The sequence below is a fragment of the Oncorhynchus nerka genome, linkage group LG14, assembly GCF_034236695.1.
Source record: "Oncorhynchus nerka isolate Pitt River linkage group LG14, Oner_Uvic_2.0, whole genome shotgun sequence".
Lineage (NCBI taxonomy): Eukaryota > Metazoa > Chordata > Actinopteri > Salmoniformes > Salmonidae > Oncorhynchus > Oncorhynchus nerka.
The window spans coordinates 26725702-26748895 of record NC_088409.1 but is presented as its reverse complement, the minus strand read 5'-3'; the positions used below and the strand labels follow the sequence as shown (position 1 = coordinate 26748895).

The following is a 23194-nucleotide window of genomic DNA, read 5'->3' as shown; positions in this document are numbered from 1 at the left end:
TAGAGAGAAGGAGAGAAGTAAGGGATGGTGATAGAGAGAGGAGAGAGAGTAAGGGATGGTGATAGAGAGAGGAGAGAGAGTAAGGGATGGTGATAGAGAGAGGAGGAGAGAGAGTAAGGGATGGTGATAGAGAGAGGGAGAGAGAGTAAGGGATGGTGATAGAGAGGAGAGAGAGTAAGGGATGGTGATAGAGAGGAGAGAGAGTAAGGGATGGTGATAGAGAGAAAGAGGGAGAGAGAGAGGGATGGTGATAGAGAGAGGAGAGAGAGTAAGGGATGGTGATAGAGAGAAGGAGAGAGAGTAAGGGATGGTGATAGAGAGGAGAGAGAGTAAGGGATGGTGATAGAGAGGAGAGAAAGTAAGGGATGGTGATGGAGAGAGAGTAAGGGATTGTGATAGAGAGAAGGAGAGAGAGTAAGGGATGGTGATAGAGAGGAGAGAGAGTAAGGGATGGTGATAGAGAGAGAGAGAGTAAGGGATGGTGATAGAGAGAGAGAGAGAGTAAGGGATGGTGATAGAGAGAAGGAGAGAGAGAAAGGATGGTGATAGAGAGAAGGAGAAGAGTAAGGGATGGTGATAGAGAGGAGAGAGAGTAAGGGATGGTGATAGAGAGGAGAGAGAGAGTAAGGGATGGTGATAGAGAGGAGGAGAGAGAGTAAGGGATGGTTATAGAGAGGAGAGAGAGTAAGGATGGTGATAGAGAGAGGAGAGAGAGTAAGGGATGGTGATAGAGAGGGAGAAAGTAAGGGATGGTGATAGAGAGGAGAGAGAGTAAGGGATGGTGATAGAGAGAGGAGAGAAAGTAAAGGATGGTGATGGAGAGAGAGTAAGGGATTGTGATAGAGAGAAGGAGAGAGAGTAAGGGATGGTGATAGAGAGAAGGAGAGAGAGTAAGGGATGGTGATAGAGAGGAGAGAGAGTAAGGGATGGTGATAGAGAGAAGGAGAGAGAGTAATGGATGGTGATAGAGAGGAGAGAAAGTAAGGGATGGTGATAGAGAGAAGGAGAGAGAGTAAGGGATGGTGATAGAGAGGAGAGAGAGTAAGGGATGGTGATAGAGAGAAGGAGAGAGAGTAAGGGATGGTGATAGAGAGGAGAGAGAGTAAGGGATGGTGATAGAGAGGAGAGAGAGTAAGGGATGGTGATAGAGAGGAGAGAGAGTAAGGGATGGTGATAGAGAGAGTAAGGGATGGTGATAGAGAGGAGAGAGAGTAAGGGATGGTGATAGAGGAGAGAGAGTAAGGGATGGTGATAGAGGAGAGAGAGTAAGGGATGGTGATAGAGGAGAGAGAGTAAGGGATGGTGATAGAGAGAAGGAGAGAGAGTAAGGGATGGTGATAGAGAGGAGAGAAAGTAAGGGATGGTGATAGAGAGGAGAGAAAGTAAGGGATGGTGATAGAGAGAAGGAGAGAGAGTAAGGGATGGTGATAGAGAGAAGGAGAGAGAGTAAGGGATGGTGATAGAGAGAAGGAGAGAGAGTAAGGGATGGTGATAGAGAGGAGAGAGAGTAAGGGATGGTGATAGAGAGGAGAGAAAGTAAGGGATGGTGATGGAGAGAGAGTAAGGGATTGTGATAGAGAGAAGGAGAGAGAGTAAGGGATGGTGATAGAGAGAAGGAGAGAGAGTAAGGGATGGTGATAGAGAGAAGGAGAGAGAGTAAGGGATGGTGATAGAGAGAAGGAGAGAGAGTAAGGGATGGTGATAGAGAGGAGAGAGAGTAATGGATGGTGAGAGAGAGAGTAAGGGATGGTGATAGAGAGGAGAGAAAGTAAGGGATGGTGATAGAGAGGAGAGAGAGTAAGGGATGGTGATAGAGAGGAGAGAAAGTAAGGGATGGTGATAGAGAGGAGAGAGAGTAAGGGATGGTGATAGAGAGAGGGAGAGAGAGTAAGGGATGGTGATAGAGAGAGAGAGAGAGAGTAAGGGATGGTGATAGAGAGGAGAGAGAGTAAGGGATGGTGATAGAGAGGAGAGAGAGAGTAAGGGATGGTGATAGAGAGAAGGAGAGAGAGTAAGGGATGGTGATAGAGAGAAGGAGAGAGAGTAAGGGATGGTGATAGAGAGGAGAGAAGAGTAAGGGATGGTGATAGAGAGGAGAGAGAGTAAGGGATGGTGATAGAGAGGAGAGAAAGTAAGGGATGGTGATAGAGAGGAGAGAGAGAGTAAGGGATGGTGATAGAGAGGAGAGAGAGTAAGGGATGGTGATAGAGAGGAGAGAGAGTAAGGGATGGTGATAGAGAGAAGGAGAGAGAGTAAGGGATGGTGATAGAGAGAAGGAGAGAGAGTAAGGGATGGTGATAGAGAGGAGAGAGAGTAAGGGATGGTGATATAGAGGAGAGAGAGTAAGGGATGGTGATAGAGAGAGAGAGTAAGGGATGGTGATAGGAGGAGAGAGAGTAAGGATGGTGATAGAGAGAAGGAGAGAGTAAGGGATGGTGATAGAGAGAAGGAGAGAGAGTAAGGATGGTGATAGAGAGAGGAGAGAGAGTAAGGGATGGTGATAGAGAGGAGAGAGAGTAAGGGATGGTGATAGAGAGGAGAGAAAGTAAGGGATGGTGATAGAGAGAAGGAGAGAGAGTAAGGGATGGTGATAGAGAGAAGGAGAGAGAGTAAGGGATGGTGATAGAGAGGAGAGAGAGTAAGGGATGTTGATAGAGAGGAGAGAGAGTAAGGGATGGTGATAGAGAGGAGAGAGAGAGTAAGGGATGGTTATAGAGAGGAGAGAGAGTAAGGGATGGTGATAGAGAGAAGGAGAGAGAGTAAGGGATGGTGATAGAGAGGAGAGAAAGTAAGGGATGGTGATAGAGAGGAGAGAGAGTAAGGGATGGTGATAGAGAGGAGAGAAAGTAAGGGATGGTGATAGAGAGGGGAGAGAGTAAGGGATGGTGATAGAGAGGAGAGAGAGTAAGGGATGGTGATAGAGAGGAGAGAAAGTAAAGGATGGTGATGGAGAGAGAGTAAGGGATGGTGATAGAGAGGAGAGAGAGTAAGGGATGGTGATAGAGAGGAGAGAGAGAGTAAGGGATGGTTATAGAGAGGAGAGAGAGTAAGGGATGGTGATAGAGAGGAGAGAGAGAGTAAGGGATGGTTATAGAGAGGAGAGAGAGTAAGGGATGGTGATAGAGAGAAGGAGAGAGAGTAAGGGATGGTGATAGAGAGAAGGAGAGAGAGTAAGGGATGGTGATAGAGAGAAGGAGAGAGAGTAAGGGATGGTGATAGAGAGGAGAGAGAGTAAGGGATGTTGATAGAGAGGAGAGAGAGTAAGGGATAGTGATAGAGAGGAGAGAGAGAGTAAGGGATGGTTATAGAGAGGAGAGAGAGTAAGGGATGGTGATAGAGAGAAGGAGAGAGAGTAAGGGATGGTGATAGAGAGGAGAGAAAGTAAGGGATGGTGATAGAGAGGAGAGAGAGTAAGGGATGGTGATAGAGAGGAGAGAAAGTAAGGGATGGTGATAGAGAGGAGAGAGAGTAAGGGATGGTGATAGAGAGGAGAGAGAGTAAGGGATGGTGATAGAGAGGAGAGAAAGTAAAGGATGGTGATGGAGAGAGAGTAAGGGATTGTGATAGAGAGAAGGAGAGAGAGTAAGGGATGGTGATAGAGAGGAGAGAGAGTAAGGGATGGTGATAGAGAGGAGAGAGAGTAAGGGATGGTTATAGAGAGGAGAGAGAGTAAGGGATGGTGATAGAGAGGAGAGAGAGAGTAAGGGATGGTTATAGAGAGGAGAGAGAGTAAGGGATGGTGATAGAGAGAAGGAGAGAGAGTAAGGGATGGTGATAGAGAGAAGGAGAGAGAAAGTAAGGGATGGTGATAGAGAGAAGGAGAGAGAGTAAGGGATGGTGATAGAGAGGAGAGAAAGTAAGGGATGGTGATAGAGAGAAGGAGAGAGAAAGTAAGGGATGGTGATAGAGAGAAGGAGAGAGAAAGTAAGGGATGGTGATAGAGAGAAGGAGAGAGAGTAAGTGATGGTGATAGAGAGAAGGAGAGAGAGTAAGGGATGGTGATAGAGAGAAGGAGAGAGAGTAAGGGATGGTGATAGAGAGAAGGAGAGAGAAAGTAAGGGATGGTGATAGAGAGAAAGTAAGGGATGGTGATAGAGAGAAGGAGAGAGAAAGTAAGGGATGGTGATAGAGACGAGAGAAAGTAAGGGATGGTGATAGAGAGGAGAGAGAGTAAGCGATGGTGATAGAGAGGAGAGAGAGTAAGGGATGGTGATAGAGAGTAGGAGAGAGAGTAAGGGATGGTGATAGAGAGAAGGAGAGAGAGTAAGGGATGGTGATAGAGAGAAGGAGAGAGAGTAATGGATGGTGATAGAGAGAAGGAAAGAGAGTAAGGGATGGTGATAGAGAGAAGGAGAGAGAGTAAGGGATGGTGATAGAGAGAAGGAGAGAGAGTAATGGATGGTGATAGAGAGAAGGATAGAGAGTAAGGGATGGTGATAGAGAGAAGGAGAGAGAGTAAGGGATGGTGATAGAGAGAAGGAGAGAGAGTAATGGATGGTGATAGAGAGAAGGAGAGAGAAAGTAAGGGATGTTGATAGAGAGAAGCAGAGAAAGTGAATTTAGAGTCAAGCTAATTTACTATGCAGTCAGAAGACAAGACAGATTTTCTGGTTGTCAAGTCATTTTGAAGCCTTGTATTCCCATTGTACTGTTCATCTTTGATTTCAACAAGTCATATCTAAATTGAATGAACACATTGTCTTTAAACATGAAAGCAGTCAAGGACATCCACTTCCGTCAGTTGATGGAGAGAGACAGCGAGATACGTGAATGATTCGGTTTGGATGAAGCAAATACCCTTGCTGTGTTAACCATGCAGGTGGAATATCTTGTCTGTGTGTGTGTGTGTGTGTGTGTGTGTGTGTGTGTGTGTGTGTGTGTGTGTGTGTGTGTGTGTGTGTGTGTGTGTGTGTGTGTGTGTGTGATGGCCATTTTTGCATGGGCACAGGCATCACAGGTGAGATTATTGTCAAGTCTTTGTTCCCTCTGTGGCTGACCTTGTCTCACAGTGACAGCAGCCATGTCGTACTGTAGATCACAGCACTGTCACAGCAATGTTTGGGTGCATGTTCCGCCACCTGCAGGGTTAAACACATGATATATACTACATTCAGAGAGAACAAGATGGAGGGATAAAGGAGGAGGAAAGATGATCTGGTGCTTCTGTCCCCAACCAGGGAGGGCCGACAGCAGCACTTAGATCTTCTGCACAGATTCTGTCAGACTTGGGCCCTGAAAGTGAATCTCAGTAAGACTAAAATAATGGTGTTTCAAAAAAGGTCCAGTAGCCATGACAACAAATGCAAATTCTGTCAAGACACCTAGAGCACACAAATAATTACACCTACCTCGACCTAAACATTAACACCACAGGTAACTTCCACAAGGCTGTGAACGATCGAAGACACAGGCAAGAAGGCCTTTTATGCCATGAAAAGGAACATAAAGCATCCCAATACTTCAATCAGTTATCGAACCCATTGCCCTCTATGGTTGTATATTCTGGGGTCCTCACCAACCAATAATTCACTAATTGGGACAAACCCAATTGAGTTTTTGCATGCAGAATTCAGAAAAAATATACTGTGTGTACAACTTAAAACCCAAAATAATGCATGCAGAGCAGAATTAGGACTACACCCACTTGTTATCAAAGTGCAGAAAAGAGCTGTTAAATTCTACAAACACCTAAAAGGAAGCGATGCCCACACATTCCACCACAAAGCCCTCACCTACAGAGAGATGAATCTAGAGAAGGGGCCCCTCAGCCAGAACAGAGTCTCTGTTCACAAACACAAACTGACCTCACAGAGCCCGAGGACAGAAACGTATTTAGACCAAAACAAATGATGAAAAAGCAAAAAGAATGTACCAAAAAACAGAGAAAATCTGGCTCTAAACAGAGAGAATTGGAATGGTATCTGGCCCTAAACAGAGAGAAGAGAGAGAGTACACAGTGGTAGAATACCTGGCCACGGTGACTGACCCCAAATTAAGAACATATTTGACTATGTACAGACTCAGTGAGCATAGCCTTGTTGTTGAGAGAGGCCTCCATAGGCAGACATGGCTCTCAAGAGAAGACAGGCTATGTGCCCAGGGCCCACCAAATGAAGTGGAAACTGAGCTACACTTCATAACCTCCTGCCAAATGTATGACTACATTAGAGACACATTTTTCCCACAGATCACACAGACCCGCAAAGAATTAGAAAACAAATCAAATATGAATAAACTCCCATATCTGTTAGGCGAAATACCACAGTGTGTATTCACAGCAGGAAGACTTCTGGCCCGTTGCCTTGAGAAAACAATAACAAGAGGAGCACAAACAACATTGTAAATACAACCTATATTTATCTGTTTATTTATTTTCCCTTTCATACTTCAACTACTTGCACATTGTTACAACACTGTACTTAGCCAATAATATAACATTTGAAATGTCTATATTATTTAAAAACTTTACATTTGTAATGTCTTCATCCTTTCTTTTGGAACTTCTGTGAGTGTAATGTTTGCTGTAAATTTTTGTTTTGTTTATTTCACTTTTGTTTATTATCCATTTAACTTGCTTTGGCAATGTAAACATATGTGTCCCATGCTAATAAAGCCCCTTGATTTGAAGTGAATTGAGAGCGAGAGACGTCACATCTAACCCCTACCTTATTCACCCCCTAGTGGTCACCTTGTGACATCACATCTAACCCCTACCTTATTCACCCCCTAGTGGTCACCTTGTGACATCACATCTAACCCCTACCTTATTCACCCCCTAGTGGTCACCTTGTGACATCACATCTAACCCCTACCTTTATTCACCCCCTAGTGGTCACCTTGTGACATCACATCTAACTCCTACCTTATTCACCCTCTAGTGGTCACCTTGTGACATCACATCTAACTCCTACCTTATTCACCCTCTAGTGGTCCCCTTGTGATATCACATCTAACTCCTACCTTATTCACCACCTAGTGGTCACCTTGTGACATCACATCTAACCCCTACCTTATTCACCCCCTAGTGGTCACCTTGTGACATCACATCTAACCCCAAACCTTCCTCCATCTAGCAGCTCACATTACTCTCTACTGTAAATTGTTTTTGTCTTCACTGTACACAAACACACACACTTAACCACACAATTAACTGCACAAAATAAATGTCCCCTTTCATGATTCACTGAGTGTACAAAACATTAGACAATGTCTTTCCATGACATGAACTGACCAGGTGAATCTTCCATATTTAACTATGATCCCTTATTGATGTCACCTGTTAAATCCACTTCAGTCAGTGTAGATGAAGGGAAGAAGACAGGATAAAGAAGAGTTTTTAAGACTTGAAACAATTAAGACATGGACTGTGTAGTGTGCAAGACAAAATATTTAAGTACCTTTCAATGGGTATGGTAGTAGATGCCAGGCGCACCAGTTTGAATGTGTCAAGAACTGCAACACTAGTGGGTTTATCACACTCAACAGTTTCCCATGTGTATCAAGAATGGTCCATCACCCAAAGGACATCAAGCCAACTTGACACAACTGTGGAAAACATTGGAGTCAACATGGGCCAGCATTCCTGTCGAATGCTTTCAACACCTTGTATAGTCCATGCCTCAACGAATTGAGGCTGTTCTGAGGGCAAAAGGGGGTGCAACTCAATATTAGGAAGGTGTTCCTAATGTTGTGTATACTCAGTGTATATGCACACTCACATATATATATATATATATATATATATATATATATATATATATATATATATACACACACACACACACACACACACACACACACACACACACACACACACACACACACACACACACACACACACACACACAAGGAGCTGAGAGGGGAGCCAATGGTCTATATATAGCAACAATACCAGGATTGGACAGATTATAACAATATAACTGAACTGAAATGTTTGGCCAGTTATTGCATACAAATGTAACTATCCTTCCCCAACTCCTCCATCTCTCTCCACTCCTCTAAAACCTTCCCCCTTCCAATTCCCCATCCTCTCTTCCTCCATCTCTCTTTCTCTCTCCTTCCCTCCCTCTTTCCTTCCCTCTCTCCTTCCCTCCCTCTTTCTTTCCCTCTCTCCTTCCCTCCCTCTTTCCTTCCCTCTCTCCCTCCCTCCCTCTTTCCTTCCCTCTCTCCCTCTTTCCTTCCCTCTCTCCTTCCCTCCCTCTTTCCTTCCCTCTCTCCTCCCTCCCTCTTTCCTTCCCTCTCTCCCTCCCTCCCTCTTTCCTTCCCTCCTTCCCTCTTTCCTTCCCTCCCTCTTTCCTTCCCTCCTTCCCTCTTTCCTTCCCTCCCTCTTTCCTTCCCTCTCTCCTTCCCTCCCTCCCTCTTTCCTTCCCTCTCTCCTCCCTCCCTCTTTCCTTCCCTCTCTCCTTCCCTCCCTCTTTCCTTCCCTCTCTCCTCCCTCCCTCTTTCCTTCCCTCTCTCCTCCCTCCCTCTCTCCTTCCCTCTCTCCCTCCCTCCCTCTTTCCTTCCCTCCCTCCCTCTTTCCTTCCCTCTCTCTTTCCTTCCCTCTCTCCTTCCCTCTCTCCTCCTTCCTTCCTTCCCTCCCTCCCTCCCTCCCTCCCTCCCTCCCTCCCTCCCCCTCCCTCCCTCCCTCCCTCCTCCTCCATCCCTCTTTCCTTCTCTCTCTCCTCCCTCTCTCCTCCCTCTCTCCTCCCTCTCTCCCTCCATCCCTCTCTCCATCCCTCCTGGAATACTAATTTGAGTGTCTCGTCTTCACCTCTGCTCAGCCTTCCATGACTCAAAGCATCCCCCGCTCTTTTTCACTACCTCCCCCCATCTGCCTCCCTCATGCTCTCTGTCTCCATCTGTCCCTCCCCCTCTCTCTCCTCCCTCTGTCTGCCTTCCTCAGTGTGTGTGAACTCAAGGAAACATGATTGACCATGCCTGCTGCTTGTGCCAGCCCTGCGTCATTTGGCAGACAAACACTTATAGAAACAGAAACAGCCCATCATAAATATGTAGTCCCTCTAGAGAGGGACAGGAGGTTAGCCTGGGTAGATAGAAATAAAGAGAGAGAGAAATACATGAAGAGAGGGAGAGAGTAGGTACACCTATAGCTCATCTCTTTTCAGTGGTACTGTAGACTACTTTATTACTGACCTCAACCCAGAGTCTCTCAGAGCGTTCACAGTTAGCCCACTGACACCCCTATCAGATCACAGCAAAATCACAGTCTACTTGAACAGAGCAATACTCAAGGCATCAAAGCCAAAGGAACTGAATAACATTAAGAAATGTTATAGACGGAAGGAATGTAGTGTGGAAACCAAAAAACAATTATGAAACAACAAATTAAATTCATTTTTAGACAAATGTTCCACTGTAATAGTGAAGGTATAAACTTGTCAGTAGGAAACCTATACAGTATATATGACCTCTCAGCTTCCCTATCAAATCTAAAAATGTCAAACATAAAACCCAAGAAAATTAACAATGACAAATGGTTTGATGAAGAATGCAAAAACCTAAGAAAGAAATTGAGAAACCTGTCCAACCAAAAACACAGAGATCCAGAAAACCTGAGTCTACGCCTTCACTATGGTGAATCACTAAAACAATACAGAAATACACTACGGAAAAAGAAGGAACAGCATGTCAGAAATCAGCTCAATGTAATTGAAGAATCAATAGACATTAACCGCTTCTGGGATAATTGGAGCACACTAAACAAACAACAACACACAGAGTTATCTATCCATAATGGAGATGTATGGGGTAAACCACTTCTCCAATCTGTTTGGATGTATAACAAACAACAACACACAGAGTTATCTATCCATAATGGAGATGTATGGATGAACCACTTCTCCAATCTGTTTGGATGTATAACAAACAACAACACACAGAGTTATCTATCCATAATGGAGATGTATGGATGAACCACTTCTCCAATCTGTTTGGATGTATAACAAACAACAACACAAAGAGTTATCTATCCATAATGGAGATGTATGGGGTAAACCACTTCTCCAATCTGTTTGGATGTATAACAAACAACAACACACAGAGTTATCTATCCATAATGGAGATGTATGGGGTAAACCACTTCTCCAATCTGTTTGGATGTATAACAAACAACAACACACAGAGTTATCTATCCATAATGGAGATGTATGGATGAACCACTTCTCCAATCTGTTTGGATGTATAACAAACAACAACACAAAGAGTTATCTATCCATAATGGAGATGTATGGATGAACCACTTCTCCAATCTGTTTGGATGTATAACAAACAACAACACACAGAGTTATCTATCCATAATGGAGATGTATGGATAAACCACTTCTCCAATCTGTTTGGATGTATAACAAACAACAACACACAGAGTTATCTATCCATAATGGAGATGTATGGGGTAAACCACTTCTCCAATCTGTTTGGATGTATAACAAACAACAACACACAGAGTTATCTATCCATAATGGAGATGTATGGATGAACCACTTCTCCAATCTGTTTGGATGTATAACAAACAACAACACAAAGAGTTATCTATCCATAATGGAGATGTATGGATGAACCACTTCTCCAATCTGTTTGGATGTATAACACACAACAACACACAGAGTTATCTATCCATAATGGAGATGTATGGATGAACCACTTCTCCAATCTGTTTGGATGTATAACAAACAACAACACACAGAGTTATCTATCCATAATGGAGATGTATGGGGTAAACCACTTCTCCAATCTGTTTGGATGTATAACAAACAACAACACACAGAGTTATCTATCCATAATGGAGATGTATGGATGAACCACTTCTCCAATCTGTTTGGATGTATAACAAACAACAACACAAAGAGTTATCTATCCATAATGGAGATGTATGGATGAACCACTTCTCCAATCTGTTTGGATGTATAACAAACAACAACACACAGAGTTATCTATCCATAATGGAGATGTATGGATAAACCACTTCTCCAATCTGTTTGGATGTATAACAAACAACAACACACAGAGTTATCTATCCATAATGGAGATGTATGGGGTAAACCACTTCTCCAATCTGTTTGGATGTATAACAAACAACAACACACAGAGTTATCTATCCATAATGGAGATGTATGGATGAACCACTTCTCCAATCTGTTTGGATGTATAACAAACAACAACACAAAGAGTTATCTATCCATAATGGAGATGTATGGATGAACCACTTCTCCAATCTGTTTGGACGTATAACAAAGAACAAACAGCAAAAACATATACATGATCAAATACAAATCTTAGAATCAACTATTAAAGTCTACCGGAACACACTGGATTCTCCAATAACATTGAATGAACTACAGCACCAAATACAAACCCTCCAACCCAAAAAGGACTGTGGTGTTGATGGTATCCTCAATGAAATGATCAAATATACAGACAACAAAAGATAATTGGCAATACTCAAACTCTTTAACATCATCCTTAGCTCTGGCATCTTCCCCAATATTTGGAACCAAGGCCTGATCGCCTCAATCCACAAAAGTGAAGACAAATTTGACCCCAATAACTACCATGGGATATGCGTCAACAGAAACCTTGGGAAAATCCTCTGCATTATCATTAACAGCAGACTCATACAATTCCTCAGTGAAAACAATGTTTAACAAGTCAGCTAAGAACACATGTTTATTTACAATGATGGCCCTAAACAGAGAGTACACAGTGGTAGAATACCTGACCACTGTGACTGACCCAAACTTAAGGAAAGCTTTGACTATGTACAGACTCAGTGAGCATAGACTTGCTATTGAGAAAGGCTGCCATTGGCAGACCTGGCTCTCAAGAGAAGACAGGCTATGTGCACACTGCTCATAAAATGAGGTGGAAACTGAGCTGCACTTCCTAACCTCCTGTCAAATGTATGACAATATTAGAGACACATATTACTCTCTGATTACACAGATCCAAAAATAATTTCAAAATTTGATTTTGATAAACTTCCATATCTACTGGGTGGAATTCCAGTGTGCCATCACAGCAGCAATATTTGTGACCTGTTGCCACAAGAAAAGGGAAACCAGTGAAGAACAAACACCATTGTAAATACAACCCATATTTATGAGGGGAGGGGAAGAGTGAGAGAGAGAGGGATGGTAAGAGGAGGAGAGGGAGGGAAAAACAGAGAGGGGGAGGGAGAGAGAATAAATGGAGAGAATACAGAGAGAGCTAAATCAAGAGAGAGAAGGAGGGAGATGAGAGAGAGAGATGACAGAGAATAGGATCGATGGAGAGAGGGATGACACAGAGCAAAGGCTTTGGAGAGCTTTGATGCTGAAGGAATACCCTCCTGTGTTTTGTCATGATTCTGTGTGTGGTGTGTGTGTGTGTGTGCATGTGTATGTGTGTGTGTGTGTGGTGTGTGTGTGTGTGTGCGTGTGTATGTGTGTGTGTGTGCGTGTGTGTGGTGTGTGTGTGTGTGCGTGTGTGTGTGTGTGGTGTGTGTGTGTGTGTGTGTGTGTGTGTGTGTGTGTGTGTGTGTGCGTGTGTATGTGTGGTGTGGTGTGTGTGTGTGTGTGTGTGTGTGTGTGTGTGTGTGTGTGCGTGTGTGTGTGCCCGTGTATGTGTGTGGTGTGTTGGTGTGTGTGTGTGTGTGTGTGTGTGTGTGTGTGTGTGTGTGTGTGTGTGTGTGTGTGTGTGCGTGTGTATGTGTGGTGTGTGTGTGTGTGGTGTGTGTGTGTGTGTGTGTGCTTGTGTATGTGTGTGGTGTGTTGGTGTGTGTGTGTGTGTGTGTGCGTGCGTGCGTGTGTGTGTGTGTGTGGTGTGTGTGTGTGGTGTGTGTGTGTGTGTGTTATTTGAGAGTGTGAGTGTGTGTGTGTGTATGTGTGTGGTGTGTGGTGTGTGTGTGGTGTGTGTGTGTGTGGTGTGTGTGTGTGTGGTGTGTTGGTGTGTGTGTGTGTGTGTGTGTGTGGTGTGTGTGTTATTTGAGAGTGTGAGTGTGACAGAGAGAGGGGGAGAGAAGGATGGGTAGAGGGGCTGGGAAACCTCTGCAGTGCGTTGTTAGGCAGCTCGTGCACAGGAGAGGGAGACAGAGAGAGAACCCCGTTTTACAGCTCCAATATTACAGCAGTGCAGTTATATCCACAACAATGACAAAGCCCACCACTCAGTCCCCTGCTATTGAACCTCTAATGGTATGGCTACAAGCCACAGCATTCAACACACTGCCCTTCACAGGCTAATGGACAAGAGTACTGCCTGTCAATAATATGATGCTTCCCTTTCCTATTAGCCTGATTTCCCAATTACCATATCTCTAGGATTTCACTACAGATATAACACAGATATAATACGATTATGGTAATAATAATGTTCACAATGTCAACACATGTTGATGATAATAATAGTAATAATACAAGTTATAGTTATAGCAATAATAATAATAATATCTCTCTTCCATATTTAACTAAAAGCTGTCTCTCTGTCATACTAACTTACTAACGGGATCGTATAAGACCCTCACTGCACTGGTAAAGAGAGAGGGAGAGAGACTGAGCGAGCAAGCGCAGAAGAGAGAGAGAGCCAGAGAGGGAGGGAGAGACAGTGTGCAGGACAGCGAGTGAGAGTGAAGCGAGCGAGCAAGAGAGAGAAGCGCGAGAGAGAGAATGCATGGTGTCAGGGTAACGCTTCCTTGCTTGTATCCAGGGCCTTTGTGAATACACCATGGGATGCATCGGCTCACGGAGACTCAGTAAGACCTGCTATTCTTCTCTTATGGCTGGGGGCTGTGGTTGGGGCTGGGGGCTGGGTGAGGGGACAGGGGTCCTGCTTGCTGCTGTTACGTACAGTGTGTGTGTGTGTGTGTGTGTGTGTGTGTGTGTGTGTGTGTGTGTGTGTGTGTGTGAATAGGCTGTGAGGACCGCGGGATGAAGAAGGGGGTGGATGGTAACCACGTCACTGTTTAGATGGGGCTTGACAATTCACGTTTGGCCAAGATGTCAGAGACAATATGTGTTAAAATGCGCTGCTGAGTGTGTGCATTCTCCCCCCCTCCCTCCTGCCTTGATTCAGGATGATGCCTGGCAGAGTATATGTGTGTGTGGGAGGGAAAGAGAGAGAAGGATGAAGAGGAGGAGACGGGGGAGACGGGGGAGGCAGATTGAAAATGCTATGACAGTTGCTATTCACAGAGAGGGAGAGATAGATAAGGGAAGAGAAGGAGAGGGAAGAAAGAGGGAAATATTCTACTGTGTAGTGTAGTATTATGTGTATAAATAGAGAGAGAGAGAAAGAGATGAGGTGGGCTGGAGGGAGAGAGGCAGACAGAGAGAGAGAAAGAGAGATGAGGTGGGATGGAGGGAGAGAGGCAGACAGAGAGAGAGAAAGAGAGATGAGGTGGGCTGGAGGGAGAGAGGCAGACAGAGAGAGAGAAAGAGAGATGAGGTGGGATGGAGGGAGAGAGGCAGACAGAGAGAGAGAAAGAGAGATGAGGTGGGATGGAGGGAGAGAGGCAGACAGAGAGAGAGAAAGAGAGATGAGGTGGGATGGAGGGAGAGAGGCAGACAGAGAGAGAGAAAGAGAGATGAGGTGGGATGGAGGGAGAGAGGCAGACAGAGAGAGAGAAAGAGAGATGAGGTGGGATGGAGGGAGAGAGGCAGGCAGCGAGAGGGAAGACATGCTGAATTGTATTGCAGGCAAAGAGGAGGGGAGATGGAGGGAGGGGTTGAGATGGAGAGGGGGAGGGGGAGGGGGAGGGGAATACGTGAGGGAAAGAGTGTATGGGATTGCATGGAGGGCTATTCAGGTTGGGATTGTCCTGGACAATACCCATCTGTGACACTTTAGGTAAATCAACGTCAGGACTGCTGAGGAGTCAGGGTGGGGTGGGGTGGCGAGGTAGTAAATAATAATGCATACGATTAAAGGTAAACACACCTCAGAAATCATAGAATGTATGTACAGAATGAGAATATGAAATGATTCATGTGTACAGTAGCATCTTCAATAGGAAACATCAACAACAAGTGGATTGTGATATGCTACAGAAAAACAGAGGAGGACGTGCCAGTAGTCTATAGATGATGACTGCATTGGTCTATTCTGTGTGCAAAATGTGTACATCGGGTTTACTTTGGATTTAAATATAGGCCTAAAGTACTTACATGAAGTGCATTGTGAAATATTTGTCATCCACTTTGTACAATCACAAACAAACGTTCAATACATAATGATTCATGAACACTCAGTACAGCATGATGGTGTGGCCGGTGACACGTTGCTTCTTGAAAGTCCAATCGCTTGAAAACTCGGACTGTATCAACAGTGGACTACTGAAAAGAATAGCAAAATGTTGTTTTTGAGTGGATTTTCCCTTTAAGCAAAAACCTCTAGACATACTGGAGGCTACTTACTTGAAGATATATTAGTACTGTAGTAGTATTTCTCAGCACTGAGGTACAGTACCTAGTAGTTTTAAATGGCTGAAGGACACATGTAGGTTAGAGGTGAACAAGGATGGGATCAATTCCATTTAAATTCAACAGGAAATTACTTGAAATCCAGTGAACAAATTTAAAGCTGCCCATTATTATCCTTATTTCAACTGCCTGAATTGAAATGGAAGTGACCCCAGCTGTGGTATTGAGGTCAAAAGTGTGACATGATGGTGAGTGAGTGAGGTGCCCTCCCCCCCTTTAGAAATAACTGCGAACTAGAGATAACAACACATGAAGTTTCCAAAGGATGAAAGACATTGTAGAATGAGTTGATGTCTAGAATGTAAACCAGCTGGCAGCGAGTGTGAGGTGAATAGTGAAGACATGATAACTGTGTTAAATTAGCGCTGTACACATAGAATTAGAAGTTTGATTATTAACAAGTGATTGAATTGTATCTCCATGGATATACAGTTGAAGTCTGAAGTTGACATACATTTAGGTTGGAGTCATTAAAACTCGTTTTTCAATCACTCCACAAATGTCTTGTTAACAAACTATAGTTTGGCAAGTCGGTTAGGACATCTACTTTGTGCATGACACAAATAATTTTTCAAACAATTGTTTACAGACAGATTATTTCACTTATAATTCACCGTATCACAACTCCAGTGGGTCAGAAGTTTACATACACTAAGTTGACTGTGCCTTTAAACAGCTTGGAAACTTCCAGAAAATGATTTCATGTCTTTAGATATTTCTGATTGGCTAATTGATATCATTTGACTCAATTGAAGGTGTACCTGTGGATGTATTTCAAGGCCTAACTTCAAACTCAATGCCTCTTTGCTTGACATCATGGGAAAATCAAAAGAAATCAGCCAAGACCTCAGAAAACAAATTGTAGACCTCCACAAGTCTGGTTCATCCTTAGTACCCGAGTATAAACACCATGGGACCATTAAGCCGTAATAACGCCCAGGAAGGAGACGTGTTCTGTCTCCTAGAGATGAACATACTTTGGTGCGAAAAGTGCAAATCAATCCCAGATCAACAGCAAAGGACCTTGTGTAGATTCTGGAGGAAACAGCTACAAAAGTATCTATATCCACAGTATAACGAGTCCTATATCGACATAACCTGAAAGGTTGCTCAGCAAGGAAAAAGCCACTGCTCCAAAACCGCCATAAAAAAGCCAGACTAGGGTTTGCAACTGCACATGGGGACAAAGATCGTGCTTTTTGGAGAAATATCCTCTGGTCTGATGAAACAAAAATAGAACTGTTTGGCCATAATGACTATCGTTATGTTTGGAGGAAAAAGGGGGTGGCTTGCAAGCCAAAGAACACCATCCCAACTGTGAAGCACGTTGTGGGGGTGCTTTGCTGCAGGAGGGACTGGTGCACTTCACAAAATAGATGGCATCATGAGGTCGGAAAATGATGTGGATATATTGAAGCAACATCTCAAGACATTCCAAAGTTGTGGGAAAATGGCTTATGGACAAGAAAGTCAAGGTATTGGAGTGGCCATCACAAAGCCCTGACCTCAATCCTTTAGAAAATATGTGGGCAGAACTGAAAAAGTGTGTTCAAGCAAGGAGGCCTACAAACCTGACTCAGTTACACCAGCTCTGTCAGGAGGAATGGGACAAAATTCACCCAACTTATTGTGGGAAGCTTGTGCAAGGCTACCCGAAACGTTTGACCCAAGTTAAACAATTTAAAGGCAATGCTAACAAATACTAATTGAGTAAATGTAAACTTCTGACCCACTGGGAATGTGATGAAAGAAATAAAATCTGAAATAAATCATTCTCTCTACTATTATTCTGACATTTCACATTCTTAAAATAAAGTGGGGATCCTAAATGACCTAAAACAGGGATTTTTTACGATGATTAAATGTCAGGAAATGGGAAAAACAGAATCATTCTTAAATGTCAAGCATGTTGTAACTATGGCAATGTTTCTGTCCTACGATTTTGACCACCATGGTGACTGAATTTAGGCTAGGGTTCTTCTAAGCTGTTGTTTAACACTTGATTTAGTGAAGAAGTGAGTGTGTGCTGCTGATACTGCAGTGTAAAGAGCTGGAGAGAGCAGCGTGGTGTGTAGGTCTGCCCGCCTGGGTGTGGCAACAGTGTTTGTCCTGGGTGAGAATGGGTTTAGTGTCCAGTATTGATCAGCCTCCTCAGCTGCAGTCCTCCCTGCCAACCACAGATCAACAGGAGGAGGCAGAGGAATACAATATCTACACACTGGAGTAAGACAGAGTATCTACACACTGGAGTAAGACAGAGCATCTACACACTGGAGTAAGACAGAGCATCTACACACCGGAGTAAGACCAGAGAATCTACATACTGGAGTAAGACCAGAGTATCTACACACTGGAGTAAGACAGAGTATCTACACACTGGAGTAAGACAGAGCATCTACACACTGGAGTAAGACAGAGCATCTACACACTGGAGTAAGACAGAGTATCTACACACTGGAGTAAGACCAGAGAATCTACATACTGGAGTAAGACCAGAGTATCTACACACTGGAGTAAGGCAGAGTATCTACACACTGGAGTAAGACCAGAGTATCTACACACTGGAGTAAGACAGAGCATCTACACACTGGAGTAAGACAGAGTATCTACACACTGGAGTAAGACAGAGTATCTACACACTGGAGTAAGACCAGAGAATCTACATACTGGAGTAAGACCAGAGTATCTACACACTGGAGTAAGACAGAGCATCTACACACTGGAGTAAGACCAGAGTATCTACACACTGGAGTAAGACTAGAGTATCTACACACTGGAGTAAGACCAGAGTATCTACACACTGGAGTAAGACCAGAGTATCTACACACTGGAGTAAGACCAGAGTATCTACACACTGGAGTAAGACAGAGTATCTACACACTGGAGTAAGACCAGAGTATCTACACACTGGAGTAAGGCAGAGTATCTACACACTGGAGTAAGACCAGAGTATCTACACACTGGAGTAAGACAGAGTACCTACATACTGGAGTAAGACCAGAGAATCTACATACTGGAGTAAGACCAGAGTATCTACACACTGGAGTAAGGCAGAGTATCTACACACTGGAGTAAGACAGAGTATCTACACACTGGAGTAAGGCAGAGTATCTACACACTGGAGTAAGACCAGAGTATCTACACATTGGAGTAAGACCAGAGTATCTACACACTGGAGTAAGGCAGAGTATCTACACACTGGAGTAAGGCAGAGTATCTACACACTGGAATAAGACCAGAGTATCTACACACTGGAGTAAGACAGAGCATCTACACACTGGAGTAAGACAGAGTATCTACACACTGGAGTAAGACAGAGTATCTACACACTGGAGTAAGACCAGAGAATCTACACACTGGAGTAAGACCAGAGTATCTACACACTGGAGTAAGACAGAGTATCTACACACTGGAGTAAGACAGAGCATCTACACACTGGAGTAAGACCAGAGTATCTACACACTGGAGTAAGACTAGAGTATCTACACACTGGAGTAAGACCAGAGTATCTACACACTGGAGTAAGACCAGAGTATCTACACACTGGAGTAAGGCAGAGTATCTACACACTGGAGTAAGACCAGAGTATCTACACACTGGAGTAAGGCAGAGTATCTACACACTGGAGTAAGACCAGAGTATCTACACACTGGAGTAAGACAGAGTATCTACACACTGGAGTAAGGCAGAGTATCTACACACTGGAGTAAGACAGAGTATCTACACACTGGAGTAAGGCAGAGTATCTACACACTGGAGTAAGACCAGAGTATCTACACACTGGAGTAAGACCAGAGTATCTACACATTGGAGTAAGACCAGAGTATCTACACACTGGAGTAAAGCAGAGTATCTACACACTGGAGTAAGACCAGAGTATCTACACACTGGAGTAAGACTAGAGTATCTACACACTGGAGTAAGACCAGAGTATCTACACACTGGAGTAAGACAGAGTATCTACACACTGGAGTAAGACCAGAGTATCTACACACTGGAGTAAGACCAGAGTATCTACACACTGGAGTAAGACCAGAGTATCTACACACTGGAGTAAGGCAGAGTATCTACACACTGGAGTAAGACCAGAGTATCTACACACTGGAGTAAGACTAGAGTATCTACACACTGGAGTAAGACAGAGTATCTACACACTGGAGTAAGACCAGAGTATCTACACACTGGAGTAAGACTAGAGTATCTACACACTGGAGTAAGACAGAGTATCTACACACTGGAGTAAGACCAGAGTATCTACACACTGGAGTAAGACCAGAGTATCTACACACTGGAGTAAGACCAGAGTATCTACACATTGGAGTAAGACCAGAGTATCTACACACTGGAGTACGACCAGAGTATCTACACACTGGAGTAAGGCAGAGTATCTACACACTGGAGTAAGACCAGAGTATCTACACACTGGAGTAAGACAGAGTATCTACATACTGGAGTAAGACAGAGTATCTACATACTGGAGTAAGACCAGAGAATCTACATACTGGAGTAAGACCAGAGTATCTACACACTGGAGTAAGGCAGAGTATCTACATACTGGAGTAAGACCAGAGTATCTACACACTGGAGTAAGGCAGAGTATCTACACACTGGAGTAAGACAGAGTATCTACACACCGGAGTAAGACCAGAGAGTCTACATACTGGAGTAAGACCAGAGTATCTACACACTGGAGTAAGACAGAGTATCTACACACTGGAGTAAGGCAGATTATCTACACACTGGAGTAAGGCAGAGTATCTACACACTGGAGTAAGACAGAGCATCTACACACTGGAGTAAGACCAGAGAATCTACATACTGGAGTAAGACCAGAGTATCTACACACTGGAGTAAGACAGAGTATCTACACACTGGAGTAAGACAGAGCATCTACACACTGGAGTAAGACCAGAGTATCTACACACTGGAGTAAGACCAGAGTATCTACACACTGGAGTAAGACCAGAGTATATACACACTGGAGTAAGGCAGAGTATCTACACACTGGAGTAAGACCAGAGTATCTACACACTGGAGTAAGACCAGAGTATCTACACACTGGAGTAAGACTAGAGTATCTACACACTGGAGTAAGACAGAGTATCTACACACTGGAGTAAGACCAGAGTATCTACACACTGGAGTAAGACCAGAGTATCTACACACTGGAGTAAGACCAGAGTATCTACACACTGGAGTAAGGCAGAGTATCTACACACTGGAGTAAGACCAGAGTATCTACACACTGGAGTAAGACTAGAGTATCTACACACTGGAGTAAGACAGAGTATCTACACACTGGAGTAAGACCAGAGTATCTACACACTGGAGTAAGGCAGAGTATCTACACACTGGAGTAAGACCAGAGTATCTACACACTGGAGTAAGACAGAGTATCTACATACTGGAGTAAGACCAGAGAATCTACATACTGGAGTAAGACCAGAGTATCTACACACTGGAGTAAGACTAGAGTATCTACACACTGGAGTAAGACCAGAGTATCTACACACTGGAGTAAGACCAGAGTATCTACACACTGGAGTAAGACAGAGTATCTACACACTGGAGTAAGGCAGAGTATCTACACACTGGAGTAAGACCAGAGTATCTACACACTGGAGTAAGACAGAGTATCTACACACTGGAGTAAGGCAGAGTATCTACACACTGGAGTAAGACCAGAGTATCTACACACTGGAGTAAGACTAGAGTATCTACACACTGGAGTAAGACAGAGTATCTACACACTGGAGTAAGACCAGAGTATCTACACACTGGAGTAAGGCAGAGTATCTACACACTGGAGTAAGACCAGAGTATCTACACACTGGAGTAAGACTAGAGTATCTACACACTGGAGTAAGACAGAGTATCTACACACTGGAGTAAGACCAGAGTATCTACACACTGGAGTAAGACTAGAGTATCTACACACTGGAGTAAGACAGAGTATCTACACACTGGAGTAAGACCAGAGTATCTACACACTGGAGTAAGACCAGAGTATCTACACACTGGAGTAAGACCAGAGTATCTACACATTGGAGTAAGGCAGAGTATCTACACACTGGAGTAAGACCAGAGTATCTACACACTGGAGTAAGGCAGAGTATCTACACACTGGAGTAAGACCAGAGTATCTACACACTGGAGTAAGACTAGAGTATCTACACACTGGAGTAAGACAGAGTATCTACACACTGGAGTAAGACCAGAGTATCTACACACTGGAGTAAGGCAGAGTATCTACACACTGGAGTAAGACCAGAGTATCTACACACTGGAGTAAGACTAGAGTATCTACACACTGGAGTAAGACAGAGTATCTACACACTGGAGTAAGACCAGAGTATCTACACACTGGAGTAAGACTAGAGTATCTACACACTGGAGTAAGACAGAGTATCTACACACTGGAGTAAGACCAGAGTATCTACACACTGGAGTAAGACCAGAGTATCTACACACTGGAGTAAGACCAGAGTATCTACACATTGGAGTAAGGCAGAGTATCTACACACTGGAGTAAGACCAGAGTATCTACACACTGGAGTAAGGCAGAGTATCTACACACTGGAGTAAGACCAGAGTATCTACACACTGGAGTAAGACAGAGTACCTACATACTGGAGTAAGACCAGAGAATCTACATACTGGAGTAAGACCAGAGTATCTACACACTGGAGTAAGGCAGACTATCTACACACTGGAGTAAGACAGAGTATCTACACACTGGAGTAAGGCAGAGTATCTACACACTGGAGTAAGACCAGAGTATCTACACACTGGAGTAAGACCAGAGTATCTACACATTGGAGTAAGACCAGAGTATCTACACACTGGAGTAAGGCAGAGTATCTACACACTGGAGTAAGACCAGAGTATCTACACACTGGAGTAAGACCAGAGTATCTACACACTGGAGTAAGACTAGAGTATCTACACACTGGAGTAAGACAGAGTATCTACACACTGGAGTAAGACCAGAGTATCTACACACTGGAGTAAGACCAGAGTATCTACACACTGGAGTAAGACCAGAGTATCTACACACTGGAGTAAGGCAGAGTATCTACACACTGGAGTAAGACCAGAGTATCTACACACTGGAGTAAGACTAGAGTATGTACACACTGGAGTAAGACAGAGTATATACACACTGGAGTAAGACAGAGTATCTACATACTGGAGTAAGACCAGAGAATCTACATACTGGAGTAAGACCAGAGTATCTACACACTGGAGTAAGGCAGAGTATCTACACACTGGAGTAAGACAGAGTATCTACATACTGGAGTAAGACAGAGTATCTACATACTGGAGTAAGACCAGAGAATCTACATACTGGAGTAAGACCAGAGTATCTACACACTGGAGTAAGGCAGAATATCTACATACTGGAGTAAGACCAGAGTATCTACACACTGGAGTAAGGCAGAGTATCTACACACTGGAGTAAGACAGAGTATCTACACACCGGAGTAAGACCAGAGAGTCTACATACTGGAGTAAGACCAGAGTATCTACACACTGGAGTAAGACAGAGTATCTACACACTGGAGTAAGGCAGAGTATCTACACACTGGAGTAAGGCAGAGTATCTACACACTGGAGTAAGACCAGAGAATCTACATACTGGAGTAAGACCAGAGTATCTACATACTGGAGTAAGACCAGAGTATCTACACACTGGAGTAAGACCAGAGTATCTACACACTGGAGTAAGACCAGAGTATCTA

At 43.8% G+C, this 23194-nt stretch overlaps 1 protein-coding gene across 1 annotated transcript in view; it reads left to right on the top strand.

The window, feature by feature from the left end:
* Window positions 1-13632: 13632 nt before the first annotated feature.
* LOC115124358 (uncharacterized) overlaps window positions 13633-23194 on the top strand; it is a 72812-nt gene continuing 63250 nt past the window's right edge. Inside the window, exon 1 of the mRNA XM_065027112.1 lies at window positions 13633-13726. Coding sequence (XP_064883184.1) covers window positions 13699-13726 — 28 coding nt within the window. The 5' untranslated portion in view covers window positions 13633-13698. The remainder of the gene's footprint in view (window positions 13727-23194) is intronic.